This window comes from Drosophila willistoni (genome assembly GCF_018902025.1).
Source record: "Drosophila willistoni isolate 14030-0811.24 chromosome 2L unlocalized genomic scaffold, UCI_dwil_1.1 Seg168, whole genome shotgun sequence".
NCBI classification, from domain to species: domain Eukaryota; kingdom Metazoa; phylum Arthropoda; class Insecta; order Diptera; family Drosophilidae; genus Drosophila; species Drosophila willistoni.
Genome location: NW_025814047.1, coordinates 17,094,349 through 17,107,850, shown reverse-complemented (window position 1 = coordinate 17,107,850; position 13,502 = coordinate 17,094,349). Strand labels below are relative to the sequence as shown.

The 13,502-nt window shown below is 37.6% G+C and overlaps 1 protein-coding gene across 4 annotated transcripts in view; it reads right to left on the bottom strand.

Annotated features, from left to right (window-relative positions):
- LOC6653229 (nipped-B protein) overlaps positions 1–13,502 on the bottom strand; it is a 117,305-nt gene that overhangs the window by 34,467 nt on the left and 69,336 nt on the right. For 2 of the 4 annotated variants that reach the window (XM_023181474.2, XM_015176411.3), the window contains exons 20-22: positions 5,946–6,103; positions 5,216–5,870; positions 4,944–5,159 (exon numbers count right to left, since the gene is read on the bottom strand). In XM_023181474.2, coding sequence (XP_023037242.1) covers positions 4,944–5,159; positions 5,216–5,870; positions 5,946–6,103 — 1,029 coding nt within the window. Of the gene's footprint in view, positions 1–4,044; positions 4,090–4,943; positions 5,160–5,215; positions 5,871–5,945; positions 6,104–13,502 lie in introns of those variants that run through there. The other 2 variants (XM_047009558.1, XM_023181473.2) reach the window with 2 other exon arrangements.

The following is a 13,502-nucleotide window of genomic DNA, read 5'->3' as shown; positions in this document are numbered from 1 at the left end:
TTGTTACCGATGTCATTTGAACAGTAAACGGGAACTGCGAGTATGCGTCTACACAAATTAACCACATGGCATCGAATATTGGGCCAGCGAAGTCGATGTGGATTCGCTCCCAAGCTGTGGTTGCTGTAGGCCAACTTTGGTATTGTCGTGGTGGCGCTGGATTGTTGCTCTTGCAGATGTTGCATGACTGAGCTAGCTTTTTTATGTCTTCGTCAATGGCAGGCCACCAAACATGTTTCCTTGCAATTTGCTTCATGCGAACAAATGTCCCTCATGTAATAATTTAAGGACTTTTGGACGTAGACTGGTTGGAATCACCATACGATTTGCATCTGACTGTAAACATAGTAAGTGATCATTAATTGTTAAAGCAAACTTACGATTAAAGTATGGCAATAAATCTTCGTTGCCACTTTCTAACTTTTCTGGCCATCCTACAGAAACGTAGTGCAGGACTTGTTTGAGGATTTTATCGTTATTCAAATGCTTGAGAATGGTTTCTGCATAAACCGGTGGATTGATTTCCCTTATTAAGTTGCAAGCTTCCTCCTCTTTATCGAATTCTACATCAGTTCCAATTGGTAGTCGGGAAAGAGCATCGGCATTGCCATGTGCAGATGTCGCCCGATACTGGATATCAAAATTATACGCCATTAGAATGATACCCCAACGTTGTAGTCTGTTTGAAGTCATCAATGGCAGATGTTTCCCTGGATTGAAGTTCGATACAAGCGGCTTGTGATCGGTTAACAGTATGAACTTCCTCCCATACAGATATTGGTGAAATCGTTTAACTCCGAAAATGATTGACAATCCCTCTTTTTCTATTTGACTGTATTTCTCTTGATGTTTGTCGAGTGTTTTCGAAGCAAAAACAATGGGTCTCTCTTGACCACCGTGTTGAATATGAGAAAGGGCTACTCCAAGACCAAAAGATGATGCGTCTGCTGCGAGCACGATCGGTAACTTTTCATCAAAATGCGCCAGTTGCGTTGCGTTAATAATGTGAGACTTCAGAGCTGAAAAGGCTTGTAGTTGTTTCGGACCAAAATAAAATTCTACATTTTTTCTACGAAGTTGGTTTAAAGGTGCTGCCAACTGTGAAAAGTTTGGTATAAATTTGCAATAGTAATTTACTTTACCCATAAATGCTTCCAATTGCTTCAAATTTGAGGGCGGTTTTAATAGTCGTACAGCTTCTAATCCGGATGTGTCTGGCAAAATTCCAGCAGCACTAATCCGTCTTCCCAAGTATTCGATTTCGTCTTTGAAAAGAAGCACTTTTCCTTTTTGCATTTGATTCCGTTTTCTTGAAGTATGTTTAAAACTTGCTCGATTCGTTTTAGATGTTCTTCGCTTGTTGGAGCTGAGATGATGATGTCAGCTAGGTAGTTGCCACAACCTTCTATTCCCTTTAGAAGTTGCTCAAGATATCTCTGGAAGATTGCCGGTGCGCTGCCAATTCCATACGGAAGGCGCTGATATTGAAATAGGCCCAATGGCGTGTTGACGACCATGAATTGCTTTGTTGCCTCATCTAGTTCCATCTGAAGATAGGCGTCTTTTAGGTCTATTTTGCTGAATTGCTTACCATGACGAATTATGTGAAATAGGGACTCTTTTGTTGGTAATGGACACTGCTCTATGTCGATTTGTGCGTTAACTGCTTGCTTAAAGTCACCACAAATCCGAATGGCTCCACCTGGCTTAGGTGCTAACACAATGGGGGATGCCCAGTTGCTAAATTTGATCGGTTTCCAGATATTGGCTTCCGTGAGACGATTTGCTTCGGCTTTGAAATGTTCCAATTGAGCAAATGGAATTTGACGGCTTTTGCAAAATTTGTTGCTGTAGATTTTAAAAATACGCTGGCTTTGAATTCTTTTATGGTACCCATGGCAGGCTCGAACACTGACTTATATTTGCAGCAAAGCTCGTTAATTCGAATATTTTCTTGCTCATAAATCTTACATATTTGGACGATGTCGAATCCAATTTTTTTAAATAAATCTGTTCCGAAAAGATTGGCTTCGTCTCTTTTACTAGTAACAATGATTACAATATTTTCGACTTTTTCTCCACACTTTGCGACAGTGTGCAATTCGCCTAGTATTGGTATTGGAATGTGTGTATATGCGAAAAATTGTCTGAAACATTCTTGCAATTTTGGTTTATTCAGTAATAAATATGTTTCAAAATTTATCACTGAAGCTGTTGACCCTGAGTCCATTTGAAAGGTAATAACTTGATTCAATATTTTGACATCAATTAGCTTTTTACGATTTTCGTTTTTGACTTGACCCGTTATAGTGTTTACTTCTTCCATTAAATTTGCTTCTTCTCTTTTTTGTGTCTGCGAATTACTTTTGTCTTGCTTTGACATACACACGACAGATATATGGCCTTTTGTACCACATTTGTAACATACGGCGTCACTATACTTGCATCTCTCTCTAGTGTGAGACGTTCCACACCCAGAACACGACTTCCACGAGTTTTTGCACTGTTTCTCTTTGTTCGGTTTATTCTGATACTTTTTGAATGTATAGATCGCGTTGAGTGGAACTTGACTCTCTCTCTTGTCTTTAAGGGTTGCAACGGTTTTTGTCGTTGTCTCATAGGTCTCCGCAACCATGAGCACATCTTCAAGAGTCGGCTGGTGCTTTTGAAGAGCAGCTGCCCGTACTGCATCATACGGGGTATGTACGATGATCTGATCCCGGATCATTTCATCTACGTAGTTGGACAAACAACCTTGTGCAGAACACACAAATTGACATTCACGAGCGATCCCGCGCAAATCGGCTACCCACTCTTTGTGTGTTTGACCATGTGCCATCTCTTTCTTAAAAAATTCGTAGCGCGCTGCTACAATATGACGCTTAGTTGTGAAATGTACAGTAAGTTTGTCTGTGAGCTCTTTATATGTATGAGTGTTTAAGTTGTTACTCCCGAAGAGATTTTTAAGAAGCTCGAACAAACTGACGCCACACCAAGAAAGAAAATATGCTTTTTGTTTTTCGTCTGCACTGACCGAATATGCATTAAAATGTTGCGATAACTGTTCTAGATAAGACTCCCAATTTTGATTGTCTTTGTCAAATTTGTGAAATGGAGGACACATAGCTAATTTACCCGCGTGGCTTGAATTACTAGCACTAGATGAAGAATTATTTCCAAGAATTTCTCTCATCCATTGTCGTTGTTGTTCTAGAATGTTCGTTGTGAATTGCTGTTGCTGGGAAAGCAATTCTTGAAATTCCGCGCTTTCTATTGGCATCTTGATGAGAATCAATGACTGACCAACTAGATTTTACACAATTATTGTAGCTAAACGTTTTAATTTGTTTTTTGCCTCGTCGCCATTAATGTTGTGTCCACAGAAGAGAGGTATGCGTGTTCTTCTCGAGAGCTTATGCTAGACTGACCGTTTATTGATGTGTAATGACAATGTTACCATATCTAAGAAATACTAGATTTAACAATGTTGGGAAATGCTTATTTTAGATTTTAAATGATACCAGTTACAAAGATCGGACATCGAATGGCCTTGCAATACTATTGATAAAGAAATGGAAGAAATGCCAAGTGTAGTATTCATCAGCAAGTATTCATCCTATGCACTACTCGTCTGGATTATATCGTACATAAAAAACCGCAAACGCGGTTTTTTTTTTTTGTTTTTAACAAATTTTTGAATTAATATTTAGTTGTTCCTTATTTTTCTAGACTTCGCGGCAACGACATCTAATGGAATCAAATAACTTGGCGCAAATTACAGTATACCATTTAATCTAAATCTTTTCCCTACATTCTTGCTCATTTTTTTGGTTTTTATTCAGCAGTTCTCTTCTTTAATATTCTTTAAAGTTTAAGTCCGGGGACTGAGATGGCGGCTCTAAAACATTAACTTTATTTTTCTTGAACTTTGTGTTTGCCAGCTCGGACGAGTGTTTGGGATCTTTTTCCGGCTAATATTATCACTTTAAAGGCACTTTTTCTTCGGCATAAGCAAGCACAGTATTGCTAAGGATAATTACTTTGTTGACGTCGCACATTTTATCCTTTATCCAAAATTACGGACCGACACTATAAGAAGAAAAGCATCCTCAAAACATAATGTTATTAAGCTTAACAGACAATACATAAAAAATATTACAAAAAATATATATATGAATAGTTTAAACTCATTTGCTAACTATATATAGTTTTAAATGGAATATGGAATCAAAATGGAACTTGTTGACAAAATATGGTTTTATAAATAGAATTTAAAAAAAAACAAATATTCAAAAATTTCAAAATAAATTTAAATTATTCTGTAAAAAAAATGTTAAATAATTGTGCGAGCGTTCCAATCAATTGAACCCTTTGTGATTTCCAGTCTTTTATTGCAGTTTTGGGTCATAATTTTTGATATCCTCCATCCGAGCTTAATTTTTTCCTAATGATAAATGTGTCTAGAGGTGTTACACATTATATTCGCATCAGTACAGTTCTTAAAATTTATTGACCTGATACCTAGATACCTGATCATTTTGTCTAAGAATGCCGCAATTTGTGGGTTCAAATGATCAGACCTCTTTACTCATGAACAATTGCTGAACAAATTATATTTTTATGTGAACAAATTACCATTTATTATTTAAAAACCAGCATGTAAAAAGTTTGAAGTGTCTTTTTAAAAAAAATAAGTTTTGCTACTGTACCATTATACTTTTTTTACAATACGTTTAAAATCCCTTTAATTTTAAACAAATCTGGAAAAACTTTGGAAACATTTTGTCAGACTGTATTATCGATTATAATTGACCGATACATTGCATATTCCTTCTTCAATTCATATAGAGCATATAGGTAAAAACTTATTTTAAAAGTTGAGACGCTATCAAAGATTATCTGTGTCCCTTTTTTTTTTGTTTAAAAATACATTAAAAACTCACTGGTTTTGAAGATTGAAAAACTAGCGATGATGGGCCGTTGCTTACATTTGTTATTGATTTAATATTGGTACTATGGTTTGTTGACTCTGGTATTATTGCAGCGAAGTTGTCCAAGCAGACTGTGGTGTCTGAATTATTTAAGTGTGGTTTGTCGGGTATTTCTTCAGCTTCCGAGTCTACGTCCTCGGGGTCCAGTTTTAACATAAGTTGCTTGAACTATAAGTAAAACATATTTAAATGTATTTTTTAAAAAAGTTTAAAGCAATACTTACGTCCAAATATTTTACAACAAGATCTAATTTTTCCTCGTCTGTAACAACACAAGCATTTTCAGTAATTGTTATCTGTTGACATTGTTGTTTACGAATAACATCGATTGTGGTTTTTGGATTAAAATCTACAACACTGCGACGTGCTATCGCCTTTTCATATAATTTTTGTTCTGAAGGTGAATATCGGGATATTTTTCCATCAGTTAGACCATACATATCCTTTAAATGGTCTTTTAATATTAACAAAAGCATGCAAGCCTGAGCAGATGTTATGCATTTTTTAATCTCAGTCATATCTTGCGGCAGTCGATGAAAGAGAACTTTTGGATCTTCTTCATCATCATCGTCTTCTAGTAAGTCCCCTTCCCTTTCATTTGGATTCAAATGTTCCTTAAAGGTGGCAAGAAAGTGTGTGCCAGCCATAGAAATAAGTAAATCAATTTGATGAATAAGGTAAAGTGGCTCGTCTTGAACAACATATGGAAAATATGCAAGGTTGTCAGCAATATATAACATCTGCTGTAAAGAAGTTTTTTGGTCATCAAATTGTTTGGTAACAGTTTGTACCAAAGCCCGTCTCTGAGGCTTAGTTGTCCGAAGAAGTGTATATAAAAAGTCGTTTAAGGCTGTTGTCGCATTGTCGGGTCCACGTTTTCTGAAAGTGGCAAACGTTTTTGTTTTAAAATAGTGAAATATAATAAATAATAATATATCACGGTAAAACACTTACGCATATCCACGAATTATTTCTAACTTTCCTGGGTTGTTTCCTTGCAATATTTCTTGCAGTCTAAAGCAAAGTTGTAATCCATACTGCACTTTCATGTTAACAAATCCTGAATACGTTTTATCAATATCTTTTAATAATGCGTCAGCTCGGTGGGCCGACTGAAAATACATTAGGGCATGTATAAATTATGGGTACTACTTTACACTAAACCAACCATGTATCAATATAAATGTATTATCAAATAATATATCTAAAAGTTTTTTTTTCCTTTTGACTTGTGCCAAAAACGAGTACAAGCAAAACAATAGAAAACCTAATATAAAATCAATAATGAAATTATTTATTTATTATTTATTTATTTTATTTTTTTTTGGGAATTTATAAGCCATCGACAATTCGGTCGACAATGTCGCCACGTAAAGTCCGTTGAACATACGAACAATATTGTTGCTCGGACATTTGGTTGACAATGTCGGCCCAAGTTCTGTTGAACAGGGACTTTGTTATGGCGTGTACCCTGAAATTACGAGGCGACCTCGGGCAAGTCGTAGTAGTAGTGTATATTGTCTTCTGTTGATGGGAACAGTTTTGACTTATTTCTTCATTCGCGGTGAATGAAAAAAAAGATTAATTGGTTTTTTTGCAAAACCTGAAGTTGTTGTTATCGGGTGTGTCTAGGCAAGTTTTTCGTCTGCATTCATCCAATTTAACCGCTTCTTAGCGACCTAAATCGCTGGTATTCCCGTTATTGTGGTTTTGTGGTTCCACAGATTATTAAGATGCTGTCCTTAAATTGTTTCATAATCCTGATAAATGGTGTTCCGTTTTATTACATTGGTTATTATGGGACTCATTTCTACGCTGGTATCCGTTCGATTTGTAGGGTAAACTTCGGTAATCGCTCTTGCTGTAAACTCACGATTTCTTCTTTCCTTGAAAATTGAGTTCAGTGAGGCATTGTCGCTATCCCGGCGTTGATACCCGTACGAAAAGGTGTTATTCAGATGAAGAGAGTGCAAACATTTTTTAATATTGTTGGCCTGTTTGTGACCATGTGTTTCTTAATATTCTTATCTAAATAAGATCTAAATCTTTGATAAAGGTATTCATACTCCTTCTTCTCTTTACTTCGTATATTTTACCCTATTGTGGGCGAATCAGGGCCATTGGGCAAGGTTGCCGTTCCGGATTATTATTTCTTCATTAAGTCATTTATTTTTGGCAGCACCTATCAGGAGGGGGGGCCTTGGAATTTCGGCAGCCTCTGCTTTTGTCTGGACGTTGACGCGTACAATGCGAAGTACGTACAAGTGGCCCATACGATACCAGAACATAGCCTGTTTTGCGTGAGCCCAAGCGGAGAGCTATCCACCTCCCGCCCGACCGACCGTGGCACGCAGCCGTATGAAACGGACAAACAATCAAAATATGATTAACTACAGCTATTTACGAGCTATATGTGATGCAGGGAATAGTTAGAAATACAGTGTTTTAAGAATAAAATCTCTGGTAGGTCTACGGGGTATAGATAGATTTAACTCGTTCAATAGCTCAGGAGAGTCTATTTCACCTATTAAAAGTTTGTGAATAAAGATAGCACCAAGCATTACTCTACAATTAATTAAAAAAGAAAGATTGATTAAAAGAAGCCTACGGGAGTATAATGGCAAATTGACATTGCACACCCAATTTAGACCGCGAAGATCAAAAAACAGAATTGCTTTTGAACAAATTCAATTTTACTTTGGTGCGTCTCATATTGAGGTGACTATATGCAAGATCCGTACTCTAAGATAGGACGGGTTAATAAAGTATACAGAATTTTAGTTGTGTACGGATCGTCAAACTCTTTCACAATCGATTTACAAACCAAAGAACATTCATAGCATTACTAAAGTAATGGAAATATGAGGACTAAAAGTTAATTTATGGTCCATAAGAACACCTAAGTCATTGATAATATCTAACCGCTCTAAACACATAAAAATGCATTTAGAGACGTCGAGGTTTACTAGGTTAGTTTCAGACCAACTCTGAAGATCATTAAAATCGGATTGAAGTAGGCAAGAAGACGATATGTCTTTAAAACTGATGTAAAGCTAAACATTATCGGCGGACATAAGCGCACCAAAATGTGTCACTACCAATGGAAGATCATTTATAAAAAGAGTGAATAGCAATGGACCCAAATGTCTACCCTGAGGTACTCCAGAGGTCACTTGGATGATTTTAGAAAATTAAGACTTAAACTTAAACTTAGACTATAATGACGTCAGTCTTGATTACCTTGATCGAGTGGAGTGTAAATTTGAATAGGTAAGTAGTTGTCGATCTACGTTTTTGAAACCCATGTTGGGATGACGGAATAATTGAGCTACAAAAATGCTGCCATTGAGATGTTATTTTTTTTTTCAAATGCTTTGGGTATGGCAGACAATTTAGATATACCACTATAATTGAAGGCTTCGGACTTTTCCCTCTTTTTATGAAGAGGATTAATACATGATTCCTTCCAGATAGACGGGAAGGCGGAAGATGTGACGGACAGTGTAAACATCTTAAGAATTGGCTTAGATAAGCCCTCTGCGCGAAACCTTAATAGGCAGCCTTGTATTCCGTGGGGGCCACTGGTTTGACGGAACTGAGCACGCTAAGAACCGAACTTTTATCAAACGCAGGGTCTACAATTAGATGATTTTAAGTGATAGGGGATAGGGAGGATTCGCTTGATAAATTGTAGAGAAATAAGTTTTTTTGAAAAAGTCAGCAAACATATCGGGAATTGCCTGATCAGTGTCAGCTTTATTGTTTTCAAAAGACAAGTACGACGAGTGCACTGATGTTTTTTGTTTTACATTGACAAAGTTATAAAATTGCCTAGGATCTCGAGAACAACTAAGTTTACATCGCTGAAGATAATCCTTATAGCATTGTGAATTCAGCATCATAAAGTTTGATCGAGCAACAACATAAAGGGAAAAATCCGATGCTTTACCGGATTTTTAAAATCTTTTATAGCATCTTGATTATACGTTCTTTAAGTTACACAACTCACGTGTGAACTAAAAATTTTGGAGATGTGTTGATTTATTTCTCAACATAGTCTTCTTTAAGGTTGATACACTTGATCCAGCGATATTCCAACTTGTTAAACCCATCTAAAAAACAAGTTTTCTCGAAGTCTGAAAAATTCATTCGGTAGAAGCCCGGCGAATGACTTTTTCAAGTTTGGACAAAAAGAAGTCGCACGGGGCCAAATCTGGAGAATACGGTGAATGGGCCCATTCGACCAATTTGGCCATAGCGACGGCGGAAATGTAAGCCGGTGCGTTGCCATGGTGAAAGAGCAATTTTTTCTTAGCCAAATGGAGCCGTTTTTTCTTTAACTCAGCGTCGAATCGGGTCAATAATTCACAACAGTAGGCCCCTGTGACTGCCTTGCCTTTCTCCACATAGTCGATGTAGATCATACCTTGTGAATCCAAGAAAACGGTAGCCATCACTATTCCTTTCTTCGGAGAAGATTAGCCTGGTGAAGTCCACTGTTTCGACTGTTCCTTGGCCTCTGGTGTCTACCAGTGGATCCAACGGATCGTCGACGGTTACAAAACGACGACGCAAAGAGTCCTTCGGATTGCGTTTAAACAGCGTCAAACACTGGTCTGATGTCGTATTACGGTTGCGCTTGTTGTCTGAAGTAAGCCAACGCGGCACCCATCTCGTCGACAGCTTTCTCATGCCCAAAATTTCATGCAGGATAAAACCCGAGATACCTACTGTCTCTGGTATCTCGTGCAATTTCAATCGGCGGTCTGACAATACGAGATTGTGGACTTTTTCCACGTTATCCTCCGTGGTTGCACTTTTCAGGGCACCTGGACCAGGCTCATCAAAATCCGAAGTGAAACTCATCGAACCAATTCTTGACGGTCGCCATCGAAGGAGAAGAGCATGCAACCGCTCTTAAATCTCCTTCGCGAATTCCATTCCAAAAAAAAAAAAACGAATTACCTACCGACAAAAATCCGTGTACAAATATTTTTTGTATTTAAAAACACACAACAACAAAAACTTGTCACAAGCGCGAAGTTAACGGCCGCCAGCGCGATTAAAAGAGATAACAAAAGAATAGAGAGCACCAATAATATATATGTGCGTTTTTTAATGTTTTGATATTAATAAGAATGTAAATTTAACTTTAAACTTCGCGATGAATATAGCATTGATTAAAATTGGTTGAGGTAATTTACTTTAATATGAATATTATAAATTAACTACACGAAAAAAAGTAGTTGAGCGAGAGCGTAAAAAAAACACGATGAGTGGCAAAAAGATATTCTGATATTTGGGGGCGTTGGTTTTACAATAAGGCATTTTATTTTGGGCAGACCTTGGAAGGAGGCCTTGGAATTTCGACCATTATAATTTTTCGGCAGCCTCTGCCATGAGGGGCCTTGGAATTTTGACGATTATGTTCTTTCGGCAGCCTCTGTCATGAGGGGCCTGGGGATTTCAGCCAATGTGAATATTTGTGAAAATAAAGGTCTGAAAAATTCATCGCGCGTGGCTCATCAATCAAACTTTTAACGCGATTATCTCGAAAACATGTTTTTTAAAAAGTGTTGGTGACCACAATAACTAATAATTGAGCTGGTGTGTACTTGAAGGGTATATTAATTTTGGTCAGAAGTGTGCAACGCATAGAATGAAGCATTTTCGAGCATATACGGTATATATATTCTTGATCAGCATGACGAGACGAGTTCAAATAGCCATGTCCGTCCGTCCGACTGGATCAGCGCAAACTCCTCTTAGACCGTAAGAGCTGATAATGCATGTAAGGATTCAGCCGGATCGGACCATAGAAACGATTTCACGAACAGTGAAATTTCATATTTCATATATTATAACACCTACTAACGACTGTGCCAAATTCGATCAAGATCGGGTGACTAAATCATATAGCTCCCATAGGAAGGATCCGTCATAAACTTTTAATCAATATCCTCGTTATTTTATATGCTAAGATTGTAGGCCGTTCTTTCGCAAACACAAGCTTTTTTAGTATATATTAATTTTGGTCAGAAGTGTGCAACCATAGAAGGAAGAATCTCCGACCATATAAAGTATATATATTCTTGATCAGCACGACGAGACGAGTTCCGTCCGTCCGTTCGTCCATCTGGATCAAACGCAAACTCCTCCTAGACCATATGAGCTGCAGAGCTGAAATTTTGCATGTAGGGGTTTTTTTGTGCATACTGCAGGGGTTGGATTCAGCCGGATCGGACCACTATATCATATAGCTCCCATACAAACGCCAAAGTCACGAACAGTGACTTTTCTCAATAACTTCGTTATTTTCTCTATAAACAACTGTGCCAAAATTGATCAAGATCGGGTGACTATATCATATAGCTCCCATAGGAACGATCGGTCGAAAACAGTGACTTTTGTAAATAACTTCGTTACTTTTAGCTTGATTGTTTTCAAATTAAACAATTGTCACTTTTGCATATCTGTTAATGACTGTACTAAATTTGATTAAGATCGGGCAACTATATCATATAGCTCCCATAGGAATAATCGGTTGTAAACAGTGACTTTGATCAATAACTTCGTTATTTGCTATGCTAAGATTGTAGGCCGTTCTTTCGCGAACATAAGCCATTTTAGATAAAACTTTTTACACTTTGATGGCTATAGGTAAGGAAAGAGTTTCCGAAAAAAGTCGCAAGGGTATACAAACTTTGACTCGTTTTTTTTTTTATTTATTACGCGCGATCCCAAGCAAAAGTTGCCCACCTCCCACCCGACCGGCCGAGGTGTGCAGCCATATCACGCACGGCACGAATCGCGTGGACAAATACACAATAGAACACAGACAAACAAAAAAAATACCATAGCTATCTATGAACTAAATAGGAAAGGATAGAAGTTTTAGGCATAGTAATAGAAGACTCTGAGCAGTTTACAGGGAATAGAAGGTTGTAATTAGAGCAGAGGACCCTAAAAGGTTCATGCATGGCATAGTTAGAAGAACAACGACTATGGGTTAAAGGTATCAAAGGATGTCTACTCCGTCTACATGGTACCGATAGATATACTTAAGCTAATAACTCGGGCGAGTCAATATCACCATTTAGAAGCTTGTGCATAAAAATAGCACCAAGCATAGTTCTACGGTTAATTAAGGACGGAAGGTTAATCAAGAGAAGTCTACTAGAATACGAAGGCAAATTGATATTGCGATCCCAGCTTAAGCCCCGAAGTGCAAATAGCAAGAACAGCTTTTGAACGGATTCTAGTCTTTTCTGGTGCGACTCATATGAGGTGACCAAATGCAAGTACTGATCAATATCTATTGATCGTACTGTGGGCGATCTTGAGAGTAGGTCGGTCTTCCGGAAAAGTCTGCAGAAACGGGTTGGTTACAAAGGTGAATAAATAAGTGCTCATGCTATGTCATTTATAAATCGCGTTCCATTTTCGTCTCGCTGCATAGTTGGTCTGGGTGCAGGTCATGGTTCTACTTGTTCTGTAAGCGGCGCACAGTGGGGCCTTCTGGCATTTAGCATTGCAAAAATCATAGCGTCTAAACCAATTAAGCGATTTCAAAAAAGCATATGACAAAGAATACCTTAAGCTTCAAAATGATTTTTTGTCAAAAGTGCTGGGTGTTCGTGGTGCTGTAATGTTCAAGGTCAAAGTCAGAAAATATTTCCAACCATGTTTTTCCTTTAAAAATGGATCGAAACCCGGTTTTTTTCAATGACAAATGGAATTTTTCATTGTTTTAGACGACTATGTAACTAAACCAAATTTTTCACCATTTACCATTTCCTTGCAATTTATAACATTCAAGATAACAGCCAACCTTCTAATGATCTCTTGACTAACACCTCTTATAAAAGATGTCACTTCATCATTTTCAAAAAATCTACTTGAAGTATTTCCATCATTCGTGTTTCCGTACCCGTACTTTGGGCAGTCAACTTTCAGTCCCAGCTTCCGAGAGAATTCAGCTTGTACAATCTCCTTCCTGCTCTGAATATCCTCACGAGACGTTTTATCCGTTTTTGTTTCTCCTGGGCGAGGAAGTGTGTAAGCTAGCATCAGAATAAAATCCATACACTTTATTCTGCAATGCAACGGTGAAATTCCATATTCGTAGCAGTTCTCCTCACTCGTTGAATCGTCTAAGTTCTGAAATTCTTTTTGAGGAAGTGTTTGTAATTTCTTTTAACACTTTTTCATCAATCATTGTCAGGAAAAACTCAAAGTTAACCGTAAATGTTTTTCCACTCTTGGTTTGGAAAACAGCAGGTTTCAGTTGGCTTTTTTGATTTTTTATGTCGCCAACAGTTGATTTGATTAATTTCGAGGACTCCTTTGCATATTTAAATAACAAAGGCCGACAATAGTGGGTCGATGACGGTCGAAGATTTCTCCAATGTTCAGAACTTTCACTTCTTAGGCGCAAAGGAACTACAGAAGCCATGAACATATTTTCATCAGAAATAGCTTCGTCTTCTGTGTGTATAATCTGCTTGTAGG